Raw genomic sequence first — 25,198 nt, 5'->3', positions numbered from 1 at the left:
CATCTGCCTTGAAATTCTCCACTTTGTTGGGCTCTTGCCTCCATTCCTACACATCTCAATCCTACTTGGCCTTCCAGGCTAAGCGTAAATGTTATCTACTCTAACAAGCCATTAGTAATCCCAAATGAAAGGCATCTCTGTCAGCCCTCAGAAATCTGATAGCACTTTATCTCTATTTTTCTTGAGACATTTATTTTCTACCTTGTGCTGGAATTATCCATGTGTGAATCTAATCTCCCTCATCAGACAACAAACTCTTTGAAGGTCAGACCCACATCAATCCATATACCTATCACTCTTAAGAGTCTATTGCAGTGTCTTAGTCATAAATATTACATGAATGAGTAAGGTTAATGAGCAATAATGGAATCATTTTTGCTGTGTGCTAATAGTAAGAATTTAGAAATTAATTCTAAACATTCATTTAACTTGTTAGAAGTCAACTAATGATCAAGAACACCAACGGCCTGTTGTTCTATGCCAAATGTACTCACCATTTGCAATTTATTTCAACTTAAACCATTTCACTCAATAGGTTAATGTTTACAACACAATTAAAAGAAAGCCCTGTAGTCTAAAGGCTTAATAAAAATGATGAAATAATGACATTGATGATGATGGTGTTAATAATAAAAACTGGAAACAAGCCTGAAAACACCCCATTGGCTGACTGCCAGGCAAATTGTCAAATTGGAGAGAAGCAGATAAGGGTGGCAGAAGCTAACTTGAAATTCACTTGGCAACATCTCAGGTAAATTAGTAACAGTTTGGAGTCTATCCTCTTTAGTCCACATGAGATAAACGAATGGATTTGCATCATGGAATCTAGTGAACTATAGCAACTGCACCATGAACTACAAGCCACAGCCTCATATCACATAATTATAACTCCAGGATTAAAAAACCATTGTGTCTACTGAAGAATGGGGCCACCTTAGTTCCTGTTGAGGCAGGCAAGTAAATGGTCATCTTGTAAAACTTCTGAGTCCAAAGTCAAGCCCTTTGGACTTAGGAACAGAGTGCAATGTCTACATAGCGAAGGGTAGGGGGTCTGGAGGCAGGGCTTGTGGTCAGCCCACACTATTTAGTTCCTATGTATGAAAGACTGGGTTCAGGGACAAAAGGACAATTGCCAAAATTGTTTTTATGCTCATCAGACACATTGCTTCCCATCACCAGTCGGTCCTGATACAATGATAGTTGCTTCTACCACCAAATTGTCAGAGCTTCTAAAACAAGCCACATTCAACACTCTTATATTTATAAATGCTTACTCATGAAATAATTTCAAAATAAATTAAATATACTATGAGTAAAGATGAATAACAGGAAAGCTTTAGACTCAAAAGAAAATGATTCCACTAGAATTCCCCTTTGGGGGTGGGAGTGGAGGTGGGGCTAGAAGCAGAAAATGTTATTTTTTGATCTAGAGGCTTACAGACCTTCGAAGTTGAGAAGGAGGTCTGATGAAATGGAAAGAATAGGTCATAGGGTATAATTAAATTGGCTGTACATGTATTTTCTCTGTCAGTATTTAGTAGGTTAAACAATATCAGTGAGGATGAATCATTTCTGTTTGAAGCACAAAACACATTGACAGAGAAACAAAGAAGCTTGGAAACTTTATATTCTCTGGGTCTCTGAACAATCAAAGGCCTTGTCTAGTCAACATTTAGAGTAATTTTTCCCAGGGGGATTATTGCTATTTGATGGGATGAAACAGTAACATTCTTGTGACACATTTTCGTTTTCTGAGACTAAAAGCTACATTTTGGATGTATGAAGACATACACACAGATGCAGTCAGCCACATTTCTCACACTTCCTCTTCTAGCCATAGGGAAGGCTACAACCTTTTGGAGGCTTGGCCCTCAAAGAAACTTTAAAAGTTTGCTTGAAAAGTGAATGTCAAACAGAGGTGGCTCTTTCAGAAAACAGGGTTAAGATTAAACTCTTGTGAGATGGGAGTTTTTCTGCTTACAGGTGTGTGTAGTTTGGAAAACGAAAGTCCAAGGAATTAACAGATAATGCCAAACGCATGGACACAAGGCATGGCTGTTTCATTACAATACCATGCTTTTCTTTAAGATCCTCAACTCAGTTATTAAAACTAAAGTGTAAGACTCCTAGCATTGAAACTCTCCAGGCAACTGGAAAGAAAATGGGTGTTCAGAGCCAGAATGGGTGACACCTACAAGCTATAAACCTGAGACTAGCTCTCATTCAATTTCAGTTAGTTTTCTTTCTGAAATTTGTTCCTGTGATCTCTAGGTCTGCAGAACTGTGGGGGGAAAATTGTGAACAACTGGCCCCAAAGGGACCGCAAAGTTCCGTGCTGACAGTTGAAATCATGAAGCCGTTACCATGCTCCAGCGCCTTCATGGGAAACCAGAAGAGGATGAGGGAGTGGACCAAGGCGTTGATGCAGTGACCCCAGAAAACCTACGGGAAAACAGACCGAGGGAGTCAGGAGCTGCCCGCAACTCTTGACCTCTGTGTAACTTAACAAATGCCTCACTGTGAGGGATGCTGGCAGTGTGTCACACAGCTCCAGCAGCAGCATATTATTCTTGGAGTTAAAAAAACAAAACAAAACGGTTTCCTCATTTTTACACACAAACGACTGGACTATCTCCAGATACTATTACTTAGTACAAAGGCCTAAATATATATACACACATACATAGAGCAATATACAGTCTAGCCACATTGGAAAAATGAATTACGAGCCATTTTCTTTAGAATCCTAAGCAAGAAAACAAAATTTTACCATCATCCAGAAAAAGGGCATTAGGTCAAAAGTGTTAATAAGAGACTGAAACGGTGTATTTTTTGAAAGCATTAAAAACATTTAAACTGTAAATTCTTACACAGCATTCTCATTCTTTTGTTTTACTCCTTAAAATCCCTCTCATTCAACTTATTAACTTTTAGGATTTTGGTTAATATCATGCACATTTAAAAATTCTCTTTATTTTAAGACTTGAAAGGTCAACAAACTAAAGAACATTCAACTAAAAGAAGTTCAGTTTGCTCTAAATTATCATTTCATAAATGCATTTCAGTCATCTTTTTAACCACTGAGATGACAGAATTCAATCTACTAAAGTCAGATTGAATTCACTTAAAAATCTACAAATTGTCCTGGGAACTCTCATACAGTTTGAGCCTAGGTAATGGGACAGCAGAAAATAATGAAAAATTCTAAGACAAAGGGATTTTCGCATTTTAAATGTTTATTCTTTTCTACTTTTTCCCTGACCTTTGTATGCCCCTGCCCTTTCTACCCCTGCAAACTTCAAGGTGACTGCAAATAAGTCTCAGATCATTCTCAGCTCAACTACCTTTAATAGGTCCATTCCCTACATATTTTGCACCTTATGTGGTCTTTGAATTCAAACTGTAAAAAACCAGATTTGATTTATGCAAATAATGCAGAGCAAACAGGCCATATTTCCTACTGATAGAATCGTAGTAAACAAAGGCTGATGCAATGGGTCATCCAAGTCTCCTTGTGGATGGAATATACTAGAACCAATAGGATCCCTTTTACTCCCCCCTCCCCCAGTCTCAGACATGCCAATTATGCTTTCCCCCGAATGAGGCAGCTCCGAAGGACCATTATCAGTAACACTTCGCTCAAAATGAAGCCTTCACAGATTGTTATCTTACTGAGGATGTTCTAGGTCATGCTCACTGAGGCCCCAGGGGCTATCCTCGCAAAGCCTGCACACCACCAGCATCAGTACTGTAACTGACCCGGGTGATGGACCTCTGTGTCAACCTCCTCATCCCCTCCTGCACAAAAATGTGACAGAAACAGCCATGCAGGCGTGTTCACATCTCTGCCTCTTCCGCCAAGCCAGTCACATGTCTTCCCTTCTGGTTAGTGGCACGCAACTGCTCTGCCACTCTTAGCTGTGACTGGCAGGCTGAGTGAGACCCCCTTTGCCACCATGCCTGTGGAATCCCTGTGACACCTAACCCAGCATCCGCTTGGCTCCTCTCAAGGTTGCCTTTTCTGTCTAGATGCTTTCTCGTTTCTGATTCTCCAGGGTGAAAGAAAAATACCCACGGGTGATTCGATTTCTGTGTTCATATCTGGCCAGTTTTACTCACTAGCTAAAGCAGCGGTTCTCAGCCTTTCACAGGGGTCGCCTAAGACCATCGGAAAACACATATTTTCGATGGTCTTAGGAACCGAGACACGGCTCCTCTATCCGTCTCCAGGCCCACATGCAGATACGCCCACCTACGAATACCCTGTGACCCCTGTGAAAGGGTCATTCGACCCCCAAAGGGTTCGCGACCCACAGGTTGAGCACCGCTGAGCTAAAGAAACATGTTCTTTTAAATGAAGGAAACAAGCAATGGTGGTGAGAGGGCTCTGGGAGGCGAGCTCTAGCCCATCTCAATGCAGGGCTTCACAGAAGGGGAGTCTCCAATGGCTGATCATAAAGGAGCCGGGGTCAGCCATGGCTGCTGCTGGCCACACTGATGTCGGAGGCATGTGGGGAGGAGTGGGGAGGGGCCAACAAAGAGGAAACGAAAGAAGCACCACATGCAACATGATGACTTCCTTTCCGGTTCGTCATCTCAAATCCACTGGGCTTCCTATATTAGGGGAGGGCCTGGTTTCAACCCCTCCAAATGGTCTTTGTAAAGTGTCAGCTACCTCACAGGCAGGTCACTAGAGCTGGAAGACAGAAAGCAGTGCGCACGCCTTTCCGAGGTGATAACATTGTTTACCTTTGTGTTGAAGCCCTCAGCATTCTGGGTGATTTTGTAGAGCTGTGGGAACCTGAGCATGCTCTCCTGAGTGCAGGACCTCTCGAAGATCCCCAGAGTGAAGGGTGGCAACGCGGTGAAAATCTGCATGGAGAACAACGAGCCATTAAAAGAGGCCTCTCGGGTTCATGTAGCTCCAGCGTCTCAGCTCTGTGGAATGATGACCTAACTTTCAGTCAAGTCCAAACCTGAGAGCCAGTGATTCACAGCTCCCCCAACACCCTCCAAACAAGGAAAATTAAATGAAAGATCCTTCTTAACTGTTACTTAATCAGCATGACATGAATACATTGAACACTGAAAACAACATGACAAATATTTGATCAGCCAAGAACTCTTGTTAAATTAACAACTGCCTTCCTTTGTAAAAAAAAAAAAGCGGTGATTCAGGATCATCCCTTCCTTAGCTCTGTGAAGTGTGGCTGTGTTTTCCGTCAGTGCCAGCTGATGCACAAATTTACAACTTCCCATCCTGCTCTTAACGCTCAAGTTTCAGGAAGCGTGATGTACTTCATCCATTTATTCATTTGACAGACATTAACTGGGAATGAATGATGGGCCAGATACTGTGATAAGCATCAGGAATACAGAGATATAAAAACAAAAGAAGAAAGAAAGAAAACAAGCAGGTCTTTGACCTCCAGGAACTCGGCCTACTGCAGAGGCGGGGACGGGGCAGCCGGCAGCTGGCATGTAAATCAACATAGAACACAGTGCTCCGCAAAATTACTTATGGGGGAGAGAAGAGGAAGGAGAAGGGACAACTAACAAAGCATTCTTGGACCAAAGAGCATCTGACCTGTAAGGCACTGGACTTACAGGATTTGGTAGGATGACAGGGGGTGTGGGTGAGAGGGGTGCAGAAAGCATCATTCCCATGAAACGATACCCCTCACGAAGCTTGGAGGCATGAACACACATGACGCATTCGGGGAAAACATCTAAGACATCCGGAATGGTGGCTGGCTGAGGGAGCAGTGTAAGACAAGGCCGGCAAGGAGATGAAACAGCCTCGTGGGATGACAAGTTCTTGGGCAAGTGGTGCTAAGACTTTCACCTGTAGTACTCCAGAGGGGAGTGGCATGCCCACATTTGTATTTTAGAGAGAGAAAGCCAGATGTTGAAAAAGGGGTTTGGAATAAACATGTCATTTCAGCCCAGGAGGTGTGGTAGCCCCGTGGGTCATCTTCCTCCATGGGTCTGGACACAGGGGACACAGAGAATGGGTCACTCGCTGCTTAGCATCAGCATTGAGTAAATCCATACCCACAAACTCAAAAAGCTCTCAAGCCTGTGGGAACTGGATGTCTCTAAGAGGACTGTGAACGCACACCAGTTATGGAAGCCTGAGTATCTGGCCAGAGAAGCAAGCCTTTTCCATATCATTTAGGAGAAAGCCATCAATGTGATGGAGTGAAGCCGACAAAACTCACCGGTTCTTCCTTCACCCAGGAGCAGGCAAGAAAACAGCCCTGAGATTTCAGCGTTCTACAGATTTCAAGGAGGAAAAGAGCAAGAATAGTTGCTCTCCTTCCCCTCACATGAACAGAAGCTATCCGTTTAATGTCTATAAAAAGGCACACCAAACAAACATTTCAGCTCTGTCCCTTTAGTCCATAAACGCACCCTCATTTCTTTTGCCTAAATGTGCTTTTGTGCATGCTGTTTACACTGAGACCTTATTTTTTTCTTTTCCTATTTTACTTGACTTTCTCCTTCTATCTTCAAACCCTCCCCAACCCTTCACCACTAGGCTACCAACCTAGGAGACCCTCTCATATGTTCCACCCTGCTTACGGCCTACCACACACACATACACATACTGTTGGGGGATCATTATTTGTTTTACAGAAACAAGACATTATACACATTTTTCTTCATATTTTTCTCACTAAACCAAAGATAATGGGAAGCCCTCCGAGTCCTGTGGGTCTGACACTAATGTAGCCTTTTCAAGCTCATATAATAAGTCATAGCATGGATGGACCATATTTTTTTAACCATTCACCTATGGATAGGCATTCATTTTTGTTTCCAGATCTTTGTTCCCACAAACACTATGTAACAAACATCTATAATACATTATAACATGCATACTTTTTCCTTTCTTTCTATGGGACAGATTCCCAGAAGTAGGGTTGCTGGGTAAAAACATATGTATTTTTAATTTTACAGGGTTCTACTTGGTTGCTTTCCAAAAAGGTTCCAACCATTTATCTTTCCCTCTCAAAGGACAACAGTAGTCTTTCCTCTGCTTTCTTATCAGCAATGGGTGTTATGTCATATTTCATATTCTCTAGTTTGAAAAATTAAAGATATTAACTCTTTCTTTAGAAAAATTTACATTTTCCCAACTACCAGTGAGTTTGAACATGTGTCCATATATATGTTGAACATTTGGATTTGGAATTCTGGGATATGTCTAGTCCAGTCCTTGTCCATTTTCTACTCATGGTTTATCCCCTTTTTCTAACAGTTCTTTAAGTATAATGCACATCAACTCTGTCTTAAAATGTTATAAACTTTCATCCAAATGCACGTTGGCCCACTCACTTTCTTTTGCCATACAAAAGCTTTTAATTTTCATGTGGTTAAAAATAGCTTCTGAGTGTCCAATTGTGGTTATGGAAGTTTTCAGGAGTTCCTTGCAGGATTCTTAGAGTTTTATTTTTTACATTATGTCTTAATATACCTGAAATTTATTTACTATGTGGTTTAAGATTGGAGTCTGACTTTATTTTTTTCCAAATAAAGAACCACTTGTGAGAATACAACTAATTGATCCAAACTTTCCCACTAAACTGAAATGCCATCTTTGACATTTATTATAGTCTCATGTATTATAGATCTAGAATCTAGAACTGGGATTTGGCTCTAGATTCTCTGGCTTATTTGTCTAGTTCCATGTCAATATCCCATAGATTTGGTTATGGTAGCTTTAGAGTATAGTCTGATGTTTTGCAAAGATGAGTCTACCCTTATGATTGCTCTTTTTAGAACATGCTTTGCATGTTTATTTTCAGGTAGTTGTTAATTCCATTTATACTTTAATATCATTTTATGTGACACCCCCACTTTGTCCCCAAACAATCACCTATTGGGATTCTATTTGGAATCATGTAAATTTTATATTAATTTTAGAGAAGTTGATTCTTTTATGATACTAAATCTTCCCATACAAGAAAGTAGTATGCATTTTCCATTTGTTCCAATTTCATTTCATATACTGCAATAAGATTTTGTTTTTTTCATATAGGTACTATAAAAATTATTCCTATGCCATGTACAATTTGAATTGTTATTTTAAAAGATTACTCCATTTGCATTTTAAGTGCTCACTGCTAGAGTGATAAAAAAAAAGCTATTGAGCACTAGAATTAAAAAAGCTATTGATTTTTATGTATTTGTTGTGGATCTTGTCACTGTATCAGATTCTGTTATCATTCCAGTATTTCTTTTTTTTTTAATTGGGGAACAGTGTATTTTTCCAGGGTCCATCAGCTCCAGTCAAGTAGTTGTTTCAATCTAGTTGTGGAGGGCGCAGCTCAGTGGCCCATGTGGGGATTGAACCGGCAACCTTGGTGTTATGACCACTGTGCTCTAACCACTGAGCTAACTGGCCACCCCCATTCCAGTATTTCTTTACTAGTTTCTTTTGGGTTTTCTAGATATACAATTGTACAAGAACATATTTACATGGCTATTTTAATGTGCATATCTGTATAAGCACAGAAATAGCTCATCTTTTTTTTCTAGTATATTTAATAGTTATTTAATTTTCATAGCAGCTGCTGAAAATTCCAAAAACAATGTTAAATTATATGGTGATCGCAATTATTCCTGACTAATTTCTTATTCAAGATGAAAAACTTTTAGAATTTTACCATTTACTACTACATGCTACTGGTGTTTTAATAAGGACTCTGCATTATGTTAATTGGCTTCTTTCCTATTTTACTTAGACTTTGTATTTTGGGTGTGGCAGCTGAACTATCTCAAATATTTTTGCAGCATCTACTGATAGGATCAAGTTTTTCTTCTTCATTTTTTTGATAGAGTAGTATTTAGAAATTCTGAACCTCCTGCACTCCTGAAATAAATACTATTATACTTGGTCAAATATATTATTCTTTTGATACACTCTTGAACTCTATTTGCTGATATTTTATTTAGAATTTTGTATTTATGTTTATGAGTGAGGCTGGCTGTCAGTTTTCTTTGAATTATGCTGGTTTGGTAAAATTAAATAGCATAAATTTTCTGAAACAGTTTTAAAAACAGTTATTTCTGTACTAAAAAATTTCTCTACTAATTCAGCTGAAATCCATCTGATAATGGTAGCTTTTGTCACTGGTGGCCTCTTTAGTCTCATTCTACCCGTAAAATAAAATGATGTAGAAATCTGAGATTAATAACAGAACAACAATGAGAATCTAATGAGACAGCATTCATTCATCATTTTGGGAGATGTAAGAGTTTAAGTCAGTTTTCATGCTATTCAGTCTGCTATGAAGTTAAACTAAGAAGCAGTGATGTGTTACTTTAGTTGGCCTGGAGAATCAGACATAAAGATTAAGTACAGAAGAAGAAAAAGCAGGAGAAATACTGCTTTTAGAAAACAATAAGGGAGAACCTGGCACAGAAGAGGGGTCCCTGGCAAATGCCTCAGGTGTCACCAACTGCCTCTTGCACTGGGTCTTTGTGGAGTGATACTGAAGTGGAAAAGAGCAGTTAAATAGGACTTTATTGGAACAATAATAGTAAAATTGGAATATGGACTACTGTAGATTAGAGTATTGTATCCATGTTAAATTTCCAGATTTTGGTCATTATACTGCAGTTATGCCAGGGAATGGTCTGTACAACTATGCTGTAAAGTATTAAGCAGTAATGGGCATGATGTCTTAACTGGTTCAGAGCTAAAGGTGTTATCAGGGGTGTGTTCTCAAAAGGTTTGCCCCTTCCAGCATGATTGACCCTGGAGGCCAATGATCCTCTGACCCCACTTCACAGATCCATGATGTCCCCTCCCCACTCTCTGTCACCACTCCTTGGTGGCCCATCCCAACACCTGTAATGTGGACTCCATAATAACATAGGACATTTCACCTTGAAATTCACTTCTCCACTGCAACATTCTCCTCTCTATACTCTGGGGGCACAAAGTACATAAAGCACAATTCCAACCCTAGTGATCAAAGGTCACTGTGAGTCTTAACCTTTAATGTGCATAAGCATCACTAGAAAAATGTGTTTAAATGCAATCTCCTCTGAATAGCTCTTTGTTAAGTTGGGGTGAAGCTCAGGAACCTGAATTTTCAAACAAATCCTGGTTATTCTTGTGCAAAAGTGGTCTGTGGGCCATATTTTGGCCAATGCCATCCTACAACCTATCAGCATCTTATGAGCAGTAGGCACACAATTCAAATTTATTGGATTCACTGGAATTGCCCAGGGCCATGGAATTAAGAAAAGAATCCAGCTCTCATACCTTGAGCATGAAAACAGGGCTAAAGTCCATTTGTCATGCAACCAGATGACACGTATCCCAGTCCTGGCTTTGGCTCTAAACCGTAGTCTTCTATGTCTCAGCCTCGTATTTCTAAATACCTGCATGGCATGGCATGGGCCCTCCTTAGCACTAAATCACTATGGAGCAGTCAACATATTTCCTACCAAACGGTTGCATAATTTTAACCTGCTCAAAACAGTTATAAGTCCTGTGAAGTTAATGTGTCCGGGGAGGTCTTTAAGCCTCTATCCAGGTGGTAGGCGGTTGTAGTAGCTTTTCTAGCACAGGTGATAAGTGAACATCAATTCAGCCCTGCTCTCACCACCTGCCACCTTTGTCTCCTTGAACATGACAGTGCACTTCGTAGTGAATAATAGTTACTAACTGACCGAGGCTGTTTAAACTCAAAGTCCAAACTCAGTCTCAGTGGCATCTTCATCTACACATCTGAGCGTCTTAACCTGTAAGCTACACAGGACTAAGACAACTAACTGTATGCAGCATTTTATGCCTAGCATCCAGTGTAGTAGCTACCTAAAAAAAAAAAAAATTAAGAAAGAAAAAGAAAAAAGGGTTGAGTGCATGGACGTCTTGAATATCCAGCCACGAATGTATATACAAGTTGTAAATATTTATAGAGCCACAATTTATATTATTGTATGTCTGGTAACTTCCATCTACGCCTATCTATGATGACTGCTTCAGGGTCTAAACCCCTATGGAGCAGAGAAGTTGGAGTGAGTGTCCAAGCTACGTGTGAAAGTGCAACTCAAAAATGTACCACCCTGGGGTCTCTAAAGCACTAAGCTATAAGCCACTTCATTCTTCCTGCCAGTAAAACAAAAAGCTAAGTAGCTACTTAGTCATTTTAGCTTAGAGTTTACATTTATTTCTAGCTTTTGCATTCATTACCGTCAAGTAATGAAAAAAAGAACTGTAAAATTATAAAAAATACCAAATAAGCTGTTTACCATTCACCCTAGAAGCTGGAAGTCAGAATTCATTATTTTAACACAAACTGGGGAAGAAAAACTTGACGAGGACAGATGCTCTTTTAAGAAGGCCAAAGAGGACACAAGATCACCTACTGTACATTCGTACCTATGTTTACAAATTCAGAAATAAAAGTACGAAGCAGAATGAGTTTAGATGTAATTCAGAAATTTTTACTCGAGCTCAAAACATGAAAATGTTGCACGGGCATTGAGTAAGGAGGTAACAAGAGTCTATTATAAAGATATATGGGTTAATAATTTCATGGGGTTATTCAAGAATGATCTGCTATGATTGAAACCATGTGTGCAGAGTTTGGGCTTCTGCAGGATGTGTCGCAGCAACAAAGGCCCCAAAGCTGCCTTCTATGTATACACATGATTGACTTAGATACACTTCCCAGACATAAACAGTGAAGGAATGTCACTGAAGCCCTGTGTGCTATCAGATAGAGATGGAGAATGCTTACCACATTGTACAAGCCGATGCACCAACGTTCAAATAAAATCTGCCCAGAAAATCCATTAACAAAGGCGAACCAAAGCTGAAAGAGAAGAAAGTTCATGAAGTTTTATATCAATATTGACCTAAATGTTTCCATTCACTGGAGAAGGAGCGGGAATGTGGACCACCAGCTGGACACAGCTGCTAAGGGATACAAAGCCACAGGACCAGAGCAGTTGTTCTTTCAGAACACATAAATTCCCAGGATCACAAATACCAGTATTTTAAGGAAAATTCATAAGTAAGGCACACAATGATTTTAAGAGGTAATATGCACAGATTAACAGAAAAGCAATTTATGTTTAATTTATATCTAGTACGTTTTGTGTCAACACTCTCTCCTTGACTGGAAGAGTCTTAACTTCATGTCCTCTTTCCCTACAAAGTTGACTGGATAAATATAATTTATCTTTGTAGGACTTTCAAATAGATAAAAAATTAAAAAACAAGAACTCCTCTGCTGGTCATGTGTGTTCTTAAAATGTTGACCCTCCTTAATTGAGCGAGCATCCACCACTGCAGCAAAGGTGAAAGCACAATATATGAAAGAAACATGCTTAAATCATCTTTTGGACTACATGGGTTGTATAAATAAATTTAAAAAATGATTAGTCATGTCTTTAAGCAGTCTATCATTCTGATTAGGGAAGACTGGCACACAAACCACTACCGAGTGCCAAGGACATGCATGACAAGGGAATAAAACTACTTTAGAGAAGGGATGGTTGCCCGGGTTTAATTCGGAGAAGACGAGGAGGTGGTAGGAGTGGAGTAGGAGGGGGCCGAGCCATCAGGAGGAGGGGGCGAATACGGAATATGGAATACAAAATGCTGCTGTAGAAAATTCAGCCCCATTGATATGATACAACAAGGTTCCAGTGATTTGGGGTAGATTTTAAAGTATCTCATGCCAATCACAGAATCCATCTTACTGGTGGGAAATCACGCGGGACTGAGTTGTTACCACGGTGGCACACTGGCCACACAACAGCAGTCCCACAATAATCTGAGTTGAGATCAGCTCTGCTGCTGAAAGTTACTGAGTTAGATTTTTCAAAATCAGTCTCTTGACTCCACCAGACAAAGCTTCTTGAGATAGGACTTGTTCCCCATCCCGAGCAACTGTATCTCGTATGATATTTGGAACAAACGGGCTCACTGAGTCCCAGTGGAATCATATGAATACCTCAAGTCAATTGCCAGATGAAGTTTTCTTAAGCGCAAGCTTCATCATCTCATTCCTTAGTTCAAAAGGCTATGAGGGACCCCTCCTAAATCTAAGATAAGCTTGCTGCCCCTTAAAAATCCTTCCACACTCTGATTCACTCGTAATTTCAGCTATCTCCCAAGAGATTCCCATGAGGCCTGGCTATTCTCAGTGAAGAAATATTGGTGGAGAAGTAAGAATCAGAAGTTTGTGCTGTGCTCTGTACTCAACATATTTTTACAACACCTTTTCTAATATTAGCCATCCCTAAAATGACGGTTTCAATTGCAATGCCTTCCCAAACTCCAGGCCTTGGCAATCAATCCTTCAATCAAACTTTTAGTGCCGTGAGAGTCTGGATCCACACCTGATTCAACATATTTGTAAATAATTTCAAGGGTTTTAACCTAATTTTCCCAAGGTTATACTTCTATATTTTCCTATTCAAACAACTGAACAAACATTGATAAATGTCTAGTAAACATGTAACTATTTCATTGCTTAACTTGATTTATTGCCTTTTGTTGAAGGTAGTGATATTTCTATTGCACTCCTCTCCCTAATAATCAATCGAAACCAGCAAAATAATTGAAAATAGAAAAGAGATAACTACTTTCAATGAATCTAGGAGAGAGCCTTAATTAAAACTACAAAGGACGTAGAATAGAAGCTGATACATATGACAAGATTAGATCAAATCAAGGAAGAATGTCGATAGCAGACAGAACCTACAGAATAAAAAGATTTCCAAGAAATAGGTGAACCAACACTTATTTAGAGGGTGAAATCTAGAGGTAGGGATAAGTCATGACAAGTCTGTGGACTGATTCAGCACACCAGACAAATTGACGATAAAGGGCAATGTATGCACATATGCCTTCTCCCCTCTGCCCCCCCCCCCAAGAAGCAAGTGAGGAGAATGGCAGGGCACAAGGGGGAGCATAAGTGGCAATCAACTTGCAGACACTGGCCAAAGTAAACTGAAAGGAAATAAATACAAAACAATCTAACAGAAAACCCATAATATACAGGAATTCACTGTCAAGCATACAGGCTTCTGACTCACCCAAGGAGAAGAAACGGTGGTAAGGGAGGTGCCTGTACACAAAGTGATAGGTGACCAGTGTGCAAGAGACAAAAAATTTGAAGAGAAAATGTTCTGAGACAACTTTGAAGACCATCTCCTAGACATCATCAAAAAATAATGAAGAAAAAAATAAAGAAATGTGACAAAAAGTATATGAAAGAATTTCTACAGCAAGAACCAGATTACAGGGCAGAAGAAAATTTTGAATGCTCTTGGTGATACTTAAAGAGCTAAAAAACAAAAAGTGGCTTTCCTTGAAACAAGAGCTAAAGTTAGATATGTAAGGTATCAAAGAAGGAAGCAAATGAGAGAAGATTCAAGCTACATGAAGGAAAAAAAATCCCAGAATTACCATTGCTGAATCCACAGTCAGGGATGGGTAGAGTAGGCTTGAGAAAAGAAACGGACAAAGGACAAAACATTGATTTTAAGAGAAACTGACAGACTTTCAAAGACGATTTTAAAAATTCAAAAAAGATATACATACCTTAAAAAAAAAAGAACAAGTAGAACAGAAAAAAAAATGTTCAAAGATGTATTAGAAGAAAATTTTCTGAAATATTCCCAAACCTTAATCAACGAATGTTGAGGGCATCCTTTGACCCCAGGAAACAAAACAACAGATACAGAAAACAACACCTACACATATCCTGACATGTGAGTGAATTCATGAGTTTTAAAATTCTGTAAGATTAATTCTCTAATATATTCAGGCAAAAAAAAAACAATTAACCTCCAAGGAGAAAAATCAAGTTGGCTTTGTATTTCTTGCTAGCAGTATACAATACCAGAAGCCAGCAGTGAATGTTTACAAGTCCTTAGGGAAAGAAAGCATGACAAGAATTTTAGCAAAATATAGAAACCAAGGAAACAGTAAAAGCTGAAGACATTACATAAAATGTGATGACAGAAGTATACCAAATATGTCTGTTAAATTAATAATACAACTTTAAAACTCTCAATGGATAAAAAAATAAAATCCAAAATATGTATATGCTATGCACAAGAGAAACATGTCAAACACACATGAGAAAGAAGCACTATTAGGATAAGATGGAGTTCATAGCCCTGACTTACAAAGCCCTACAAACGAGGTCTTCTCCTACTGTTCTGACAACACTGCTTCTCCTTCATTAAAGCTACAAGGCCCTCGGGTGGTTCCTTGTAAGTATCATGTATGGACCCAGCTTTATATTTTGCACCTAAATATGAGGCAGTTCTGTCAACATCATTTGGCTAATAAGCTGTCTTCATTTCACTTGTTTGAAATGCCCTTTATTGCATAATAGGCTATTACCATGGTATATAGAAAAAAATTATATGGTATTTTGATCTCACTCCATGTAATCAAATTAATTATAGATGGCTTGAATATTTAAGCATAAAAAATCAAAGCATTAGGAGGAAATATAAAAGTTACTTTTTTGTATATAAAACTGACTCTCTCTATGACATTAAACTCAAAAATCATACAAAAAGAGGGATACATTTGAAACAACTCATTGCTATAGAGAAAAACATTAATAAAGTTGAAAGGAAATGAATAAATAATACAAATATATTTGTAACATCTATAAAATGCCCAATTTCCTTCATATATAAAGAGTTCTTACAAATGAGAAAACTCCTGACAAGCTGTTAGACTCTAACAGTTAGAGAAATAGGCAAAGAATATATGCAGTGTGATCACGAGAAAAAAACTTGTAAATATAGAAAATTTCATTTTTTATCAAACACACATATACACAAGGATACCATTTTTTATCTAACAGATGGGCAAAGATTTAAATTTGGTAATCTGGGGAAATAGCCAATCTCATACCCAGCTGGCAATATGAAATGTGTTTAATGTACTTTTCCTTTAACCCAACAATTCCACTTTTAGGGGTATACTAAAAATTATATCTTATAGCTATAATCACACAGTATTCAACATGAAAATACAAGGGTGTTTACCACAGCATTATCTGGAAAGATAAAAAATTAGAATTTGTAGGCATATTATAGCTGGTTAAATGAATTATGATTCCCCTATAACAGCAGTTCTCAACCTTCCTAATGCCGCGACCCCTTAATGCAGTTCCTCATGTTGTGGGGACCCCCAACCATAAAATTATTTTTGTTGCTACTCTATAACTATAATTTTGCTACCGTTATGAATTGTAATGTAAATATCTTTTTGTTTTTCAATGGTCTTAGGCGACCCCTATGAAAGGGTCGTGACCCACAGGTTGAGAACCGCTGCCCTAAAACAATAAAACACTATGCAGACATTAAAAAGAGTAATATAAGGGCCGGCCGAGTGGCTCAGTTGGTTAAGAGCTCGCTCAAGAGTTTGAGCTCTGAGCAACAGCAGTTCGATGCCCAGCCCGAGCTGAGGTGCCGCTGAGCTGCCAAAAGGTGGCAGGATGGCTCAGCTAGGACAAAAAAGAGTAATATAAATCTGTAAGCACTATAATATAAAAATCTTACAGATATATTATTAAAATGAAAAATACCAAGGTATATGTTGAATGGTCATGATTGTACAGAATAGATGTATACACTCATATGCATGGCAAGTGTTTGGAAGACATATAAGCAATTGTGAACATTCATTACCTTTTGGTAGCAGAAGTGTTCTCTGGGGGTATAATGGAGGCTCACTTCTACCTCTTAGACTGTTCTGAACTTTGAAAACATGCTCATGTTTTATTGCTATAACTGTTGAAGCAGTAATTTTTAACTAGGGTTCATGTTGCCTCCAAGGAGACACCTGACCCTGTCTCGGGACCTTTTTGAGGGTGTTATGGGCATCGAGTGGTAGAGGCCAAAGATTCTGCTAACTATCCTACAAGGTCCAGGACAGCCCCCTACAACAAAGGATTATCTGGTCTAAAATTTCAACAGTGCCACTCTGGAGAATCCCTGGGTGAAAGAAAGAAATTTATTAGATCAACCTGATAAAAGTTAGAAATCAGGTTGCACGACGCCATGATTATGTGTGGGCCCTATTCTTTACAGGCCATAGGAACATCGAATGTGAATCCACACTTCATATATTTGGATCCCTAAAACAGAAATATATCTGTACAAATTATTAATGAGAAGTTATGTGAAAGACTGAGAGTGAATTATATATAACTAAGGCACTCAAGTTGTTGAAAATGTACAATAAGGGAAAAAATCCTAAGAAATCAAGCATCTCTTTGTCAGTGTTACTCTTTGCTCCAAGCAAACCTGAACCATGTATTAATAAAAAATTTTCTGTCTCCACTCGATTAACAGTCTTGATTAGCTGAACGCTGGGATATTTCCTCTAAGCAGCCAGTTCTGATTCTGTCTGAGTTGGCACTGGCTTGGCCACATGTGTCTTCAAACATTTTCGATATGTTTGCACTAATTTTTATCAGTTGCAGGTGCTGCAGTTTTTTTGAAAAGTATAAACAAACTCCTTCTCAGCACTTCCAGTTCAATTTCAATCTTCACTTAAATAATCCATCATCAGACCGGAAATATTTATTTGATAGAGAGAAAAAAAAAAGAAAACCAAAATAAAACAAACAAACAAAAATGCATCCCTTAATTTCAAAATCCATGAGCTGGTTTTTTCTTACTTTGTAAACACTCAAACTTGATTTCATTTTGGCAAGATTTCCATAGGTGAAATGGAAAAATATGAGAACACACTGTATTTTTAAATATTTATACAAACATACTTAGTTTTTATTTTATTTATTCATGAGACAGGTACATGATGGCTCCCTGACACACTATAAAAATCAGACTTTCACACTGGTTAGTTATATACAAATGCTAATTCATATACAAAAAAGAGAGAGAAAGCACTGCCCAATTCCTAAACATTAATGTCATTTTCGGTGGACCACAAGTTGCACGCTGCACACACCAGACACACAGCCCTCAATGCAAACAGGCAGCCAGTCCCCCTTCAGTACACAGTTACTTGGACCACGGCTTGCTTATAGCCACTAAATTTTACTTTTCTGGATTAATGGGGAGAAAAGATTCCTCTGCCTTTACTTTCTTTTTAAGTAGGAATGCTATTAAATGAATACAGTCAAAGTCAAAGTGGAGAGAGCCAGGTTCTGCCTGGACGGACTCAGACTTGGTGAGTTGGTGGGAAGAGCTGCCAAGCACTGATGGTTTGCCAAGCTCCTGGGGTTTTGGTCCTCAAACGTAGTGCTGTTATGAGCAAGCTGACCCAAACTTATTAAATAGCTTTTCCTTCTTGGAAAAAATCCTTGCTTTAACTGCTGCCTCACTGCCAAAAATGCAGTAACCGTCTTGGCGAATTGCACAGACTCCTGTCTAGAGGACCCAGCCACCATTGTACAACCTCAGGGGGCTATACCTGCCACTACTCAGGTTCTCAACTAACAGCCGACATACTTAGATGATAGCTTCATTTGGGAATGAGAAGAGTGTTCCTTCTAAGACCTATAGAAGAGGCCTGAAGTGGAAAAGTTACCCTGTAGAGAATAAGTAAATAAATTAGCCATACGGTTTCTCACAAAAGTGGTAATGCCATCATAATTAGCGCATCAGGTCTGAGCTGATTAACTGGCATTAACGATATCTGTTGTTTGAATGGCAAGTCACTTTGTCGTCTTAGAATTCGATCTGGCAATATGTATTAGGTGAAAAAATTAGCACCTACTTCATTTAGAAATTCTATTTTCAGAAATTCATTTCTCATAAATCAAAGCACCTTTACATAAAAACATACTTGTTTTGCAGTATTGTTAGTAATGGAAACAAAACAAACAAAAAGCAGAAAGCGTAGGGTAAAAACCCCTCAAGTTTTTTATTGGGGATGAATATAACAAGTCTATGAAATATTTAGCACTTACCTTTTAAAATGTTAAATCTGTATGTATATAAATAAAGGAATGTATGTTAAAGAAATAGTATATTGATAAAAGGCAAAAAAAAAAATAGGTGTCTGTAGGAAGGTAGGTAGGCAGACAGAAAACCAAAGGATAAAAATCAAGGTTGTTTTATAGAGCAGGGTTATCAGAAATATTAATAACAATAGTAGTAGCAAGATACCCAAAAACTTCTCCCCTTAAGTATCTTCTGTCCAATAAATTATGGGATTGACTGGCTAGAATTAAATGGAGACTACTGCAGTAAGTGGGCAGAGCTTCATTTCTAAAATCTTCGGAGAGTTTTCTCTTTCTGACTCAGTCCTGGACAGGTAAAATGCTAGGAGCAAACATCACATACTTGTAAAACTAATAAGGACTATTCAAGGCAAACAAACAAAAAACACAAGATACAGAATACTGTGTACAAGGTCCAGTTTTTTGTAAAACCACAACAAAAATGTCTACATATGTTTGTATGAGTACAAAGAAAGGTACAGAGGGATAGCTAAACTGTTCCTATTGATTATCTGGAGGCAGATGAGGGTAAATTATTTTTTCTTTATACATCTCTATTCTTGTTTCAACACATAAGCATTACTTTACAGAATTATGTAAAAGAAAAGACCTTGTTATTCTCGATCACTGTACCATACTCATTTCTCTCTTAACTTGTCACATCCTATAAATTTTTGTTGCATTGTGTACCCTACCATTTGTAAGATGTATGGAGCCAGAGATTATATCGATTCCACTCACTATTACATGGCCAGGTTCTAGCACAGTGCTTGGCATATAGCGGGTGCTAAATAAATGAGTACATGCAGAATAGTATGAACACTTGAAATATGAGAGGAAAGGTCGCATAAATGTGAGTATAGGACAGATGGTGGCATTAGTCAACCGGGTTCCATCCGATTCAAGCACTTAATTGCTATGGAGCATGGGTAGCTTCCTTAATCGCCCCCAAGCTTCATTTTGTTAATGAAAGAATGGAAAGGAAACCACAGACTGAAGAATAGTCATTTTTGCTGTTTTTGATGTTGATGATAAAAGCTAACATGCATTTAATGTGTACTCTGTGCCAAGAATCTCACACCCCTATAAATGGATTATCTCATTTAAATCTCATAGCAATCCTAACACGTAGGCACTTTCTCCATTTCACAAATGAGGAAATCAGGGCACAGAGAAGATTAAAGGTATTATGGTTGGTACCAAGTATGTGTTTAATAGACTGGAGTTACTAACAGTAGACCCTATATAACAAAAAAGTGACTTTTTAAAACATCAAAGTTAAGGCAATTCAGAATTGAATCAGTATTTATGGCTACTAATTTACCATATTGCTAATATTTTAAGATTTTTACATCAACAAAATACTTTACAACGCTAAGTACATAAGCAGATCAACAAACTTATTAAGAAAATGACCTAACTCTTAAGCCTCTAACGCCATGTAAGGAAGTTAGAAGATCCTTTGTAGATTAGGGTAGAAACTATTTTGAAAATACAATCACTCTAGTTTGAAACATTTTCCTGTAAGATTTTGACCTAAAATATTGCAATCTTTTACTAATGTGGTTGAAACCGACACAGTAGACAATCAAAAGTAAATCTTTCACCTTCCAAATTCTTTGAATAAAAACCCCCCACAAATTAATACTAATGTGACAATTAAAGTTATGTTGAAAGGGATTAGAATCTCAAAAGTATAAAATAGAAATTTTACATGCAAATAAATGTAGCATATGATGTGTACATATAAATTTCTTACTCAAGCATTTTCTTTTCCATTAAAATCCCAAATGATGCATGAAGTTGAATCTTATAGTTCCAAAGTCGCAAACGTGAGTAAAGCAAGTCTGGTAAACACTTTTAAAGTTTCCTTAATTACTAATTTTTCAGTGCTACAAAATGCCTCTGTTTCTGCAAAATTACACGTTCATACTATGGAACATCAGGTAAATACAATATCGTGTTTCCCTCACATAAAAGACCATAATACCGACCAGATGGTGTATGCACAATTAAATTGATTTTTAATAAGGAATTCTTGGCACAATAGAATGTAATCGCTCCAAATTGTGTCAAGGACTACTTACATTTTTTATAGTTCAAGGCTTAGACTCTTCAGCCCAAATCCTGTGTTACAGTGTTTTGGGGACCAAATAGCTCCGGAGACCAGTAATGAAATAATGAGCCTTTCATCTGGAGGTCATTGGTTAGGATCTGCTATCGTTCATTAATGACAGTTTTTTTTTCAACCTCCTGGTGTTGGAACAGTGGCGGGGGGTTTATTATGCTAAGGGTAGCAGGAATATGTATAAGATCATTTCATTTATGGACAGGGCCTATGGCAAATAATTGAGAACATGTATTTTATAACCAATAAAGTAATGCTCTTAACATATTGACGGTAAGATTTAATGCCAGGCTCCACATACCAGGCTCCTAAGAAGGCAGCAGAATTTTGATGCTGTCTCTCCACCCCCAACAGCCACACGGGTGCTTGTCGCCTGGGCAAGGTGTGACATTTCGTTTTCTTATTTTCTTGCTCTGGAAAGTTGGAGAAAGGCCTGTCTACTCTCTCAGTAGATGATAAGGAAATAATAATTATTTTTAAAAATTCAGTTATTAAACTATTTACGGAGACCCTGCTTCAAATTTTGCTTTGTGCTATTTGTAGGAGTCATGAAGCTGAAGAAGACACCATCCTTGCCCTTAAAGAATTTAGTCTGGTTGGGGACAGGTTTCAGATCAGTCAGAGGGATGGAAAAGCTCTTTGGGAACATAATAGAGGGAGAAATGGGTTCTATAGAAGTCACCACAATTTTCCAAAGGTGGTGGGCAGTTGGGCTGGGTCTTGAAGTATCAGATTCCATTCATCAAATCGGTGGGTGGAGAAGAGGTATTAAAGGTATTTGGAACAACTTGTACATAATTTTAGCAGATGTGAATTTCCAGGTGGCTAGAGCAAGAAAAATGAAGTGAGAAGAGAGGGCTGGGTTCAGGCTGAAGGACACGAGACAGGTGTTCCTCAAATATGTGAAAGCTATGCATATATTGGCTAAGAGGAATATGGATAACTATGGATCTAAACATCTGAAAAACTCTCTCCACATATTTTTATTTATTTCATTGTGGTAAAATATACATAACATTCACCATTTTGATTGTAAATGCAATTCAGTGGCATTAAGTACATTCACATTTCTATAAAACTATCACCACCATTCATCTCTAGAACTTTTTATCATCCCAAACTGAAACTGTTCCTATAAATGATAACTCTCCATTCCCCCTCCCTCCCTCCCTGGTAACCACCTTTCTATTTTCAGTCTCTATGAATTGATCAGTTTTAGTTACTTCATATACCTGGGAAAATGCAATATCTGTCCTTTTGTGTCTGCCTTATACCCCTTAGCATAATATTTTCAAGGTTCATCCATGTTGCAGCAATTATCAGAATTTCATTCCTTTTTAAGGCTGAATAATGTTTCCTTGTATGTATAGTATCACATTTTGTTTATTCACCAATCCACTGATGTTTCCACCTTTTGGCTACTGTAAACACTGGTGCCCAAATATCTATCTGTTCCACTCTTTGCTTTCAGTTCTTTTGGGTGTATATCCAGCAGTGGAGTTGCTGGATTATATGGTAATTTTACGTTTAGCTTTCTGAGGAGACTCTGTACTGTCTGCCACAACAGCTGCACCATTTTACTTTCCCACCACCAAAGCACAAGGGTTCTAATTTCTCCATTTTTTCATCAACACTTGTTAGTTCGATTGTTTTTTTAAGTAGTAATCATCCTAGTGGATGTGAATTGGTATCTCATTGTGACTTTGATTTGTATTTTCCTAATGATTAGAAATATTGAGCAAGTTTTCATGTGCTTATTGGCCACTTATATATCTGTTTGCAGAAATGTATGTAGGTCTGACAACGAAGTTTGCAAAGTTGTTGTAATGATGTTGCTAGACTTTTTTTGATATCAGAGGGATTATTCATTATGAATTTGTACCAACTGAACAGTTAACCAAGTTTACTATTTGGAAGTGCTGAAAAGGCTGTGTGAAAAAGTTAGATGACCTGAACTTTTCACCAACAATACATGGCTCTTGCATCACTTCAATGCACCAGCTCACACCACACTGTCTGTGAGGGAGTTTGTAGCCAGTAAACAAATAACTGTATTGGAACACCCTCCCTACTCACCTGATCTGGTCCCCAGTGAGTTCTTTATCTGGAGATAAAATATTGAAAGAGATTTAGATGACATTCAGGACATCAAGGGTACTACAATGATGGCTCTGATGGCCATTCCAGAAAAAGAGTTCCAAAACTGCTTTGAAGGGTAGACTGGGCGCTGGCGTCGGTGCATAGCTTCCCAAGGGGAGTACTTTGACGGAGACCATAGTGATATTCAGCAATGAGGTATATAGCACTTTTTCTAGGATGAATTCATGAACTTAATTGTAGAACCCATATATTTTAAGTCCTTTAATGATTTTTGAATTGGGTTTTGTTGTTGTTTAGTTGTAGGAGTTCTTTATATATTCTGGATATTAATCCCTTATTAGATATATAATTTGCAAATATTTTTTTCTATTCTGTGCATTTCCTTTTCACTCTGTTGATAGTATTTTTGATGTACATTTTTTAAAGAATTATATTAATTTTAAGGAGTATAATTTATCTACATTATCTTTTGTTGCCTGTTCTATTGGTGTCATATTGAAGAAATCATTGCCAAATCAAACATCATGTTTTTCTCCTATGATTCCTTCTAAGAGTTTTATAGCTTTAGCTCTCATATTTAAGATGGTGATTCATTCTTAATTAATTTTTCTATATGCTGTATGGTAAGGGTCCAATTTTCTTTTGCATGTAGAGACTCAGTTTCACCCATGGCATCTGTTGAAAAGATGGTCCTTTCCCCATTCAAGGATCCCCATTGGCACCTTTATCAAAAATCATTTGGCCATATACGCAAGGGTTTACTTCTGGGCTCTCTATTCTATTGGTCTATATGCCTAATTTTATTTCAGTACCACACTGTTTTGATTGCCGTAGCTTTGTAGCAAGTTTTGAAATCAGGATGTGTGATTCTTCCAAATTCACTCTTCGTGTTCAAGACTGTTTTGGCTATTTGAGGTCCTTTAAGATTCCATAAAATTTTTAGGATGAGTATTTCAACTTCTGCAAGAAATTTCATTGGGATTTTGATACGGATTACACTGAATCTGTAGATTGCTCAGTTTCAGTATATTTTTAAGGTAATGTAAATTTTTTAATGATAAGGTTAAGTAATTGCAAAGGATATAATTTCTGGTATATTGTCAATATGACACTTTAAAATAAATTTATATCATTCTTTTAATGTAGCCATTGGATTCCAAGTACCACAAGTGGATGCCCATCAGAACTCATTTTAAGAAATACATGAACAAGTATTTCCCTAACAGTCAGAAATTTTACACCATTATTTTTATCTTGAACTTGTTTACCATTCCACTTGACCCAGATATAACTTAACCCTCACTTAATGTATTTTTGTTTGAAAGTCTTTTATTAATCACCCTATCATATTTCACAAAAATAATTAATAGAAATTAAAATTAATTTTCTGAGGCTATATGGCTATAAGTGTTAAAAAGTTCTTCTGATTTGAGTTTTCATTACAATCACTAGCGGTATACAATGGAGAAAAATATGCATTTTGATAATTATTAAATAATAACATTTTGTTAGAAATACATCTTTTAATGAGATAGATGGAGCTGAATCCTCCCCCGGCACATTAGTTCATCTAACTGTGGAAAAATATTACCTAATGGTAGATTGAGACAGAGTTCAACTTCATTTTTAGTCTTATGGCTCATTTCTAAAGCTCTAAGTCTTGAGAAATGTATTTCACATAATAAATAAGAACATAAAGTTTGTTAGAGCAACATCCATTAATACTTCAGACTGCTGAGCCACATGCCAAAAATAAATACAGTGTTCTAGTAGTAAAGTTATTTCAAATCATCTATGTGCTGACACCTTGATTAGGTCCTTTTCAAAGTTTTCTAAAAGCAAAGGAAAAAAAACCCATTGACTTGCTACATGGAGGCTGAATACCATGTTATTAAATAGCGAGTGGGTCGGGCTGGCCGAGTGGCGCGTTGGTTAAGAGCTGGCTTGGGACACCAGAGGGCCCCGGTTCGGATCCCACATCTGAGGGCCAGTG

The 25,198-nt window shown here is 37.9% G+C and overlaps 1 protein-coding gene across 7 annotated transcripts in view; it reads right to left on the bottom strand.

Moving 5' to 3' along the window:
• Positions 1–25,198, bottom strand: part of ATP8A2 (ATPase phospholipid transporting 8A2) — a 624,797-nt gene that overhangs the window by 173,697 nt on the left and 425,902 nt on the right. For 6 of the 7 annotated variants that reach the window (XM_019651455.1, XM_019651451.1, XM_019651452.1 and 3 more), the window contains 3 exons: positions 11,763–11,837; positions 4,750–4,872; positions 2,364–2,442 (listed from right to left, as the gene is read on the bottom strand). In XM_019651455.1, the coding sequence (XP_019507000.1) occupies positions 2,364–2,442; positions 4,750–4,872; positions 11,763–11,837 (277 nt within the window). The remainder of the gene's footprint in view (positions 1–2,363; positions 2,443–4,749; positions 4,873–11,762; positions 11,838–25,198) is intronic. The other variant, XM_019651453.1, reaches the window with a different exon arrangement.

This window comes from Hipposideros armiger, unplaced genomic scaffold (assembly GCF_001890085.2).
Source record: "Hipposideros armiger isolate ML-2016 unplaced genomic scaffold, ASM189008v1 scaffold_160, whole genome shotgun sequence".
Lineage (NCBI taxonomy): Eukaryota > Metazoa > Chordata > Mammalia > Chiroptera > Hipposideridae > Hipposideros > Hipposideros armiger.
Note: the sequence above shows the minus strand (reverse complement) of the source record. Positions and strands in the feature narration are given on the sequence as shown.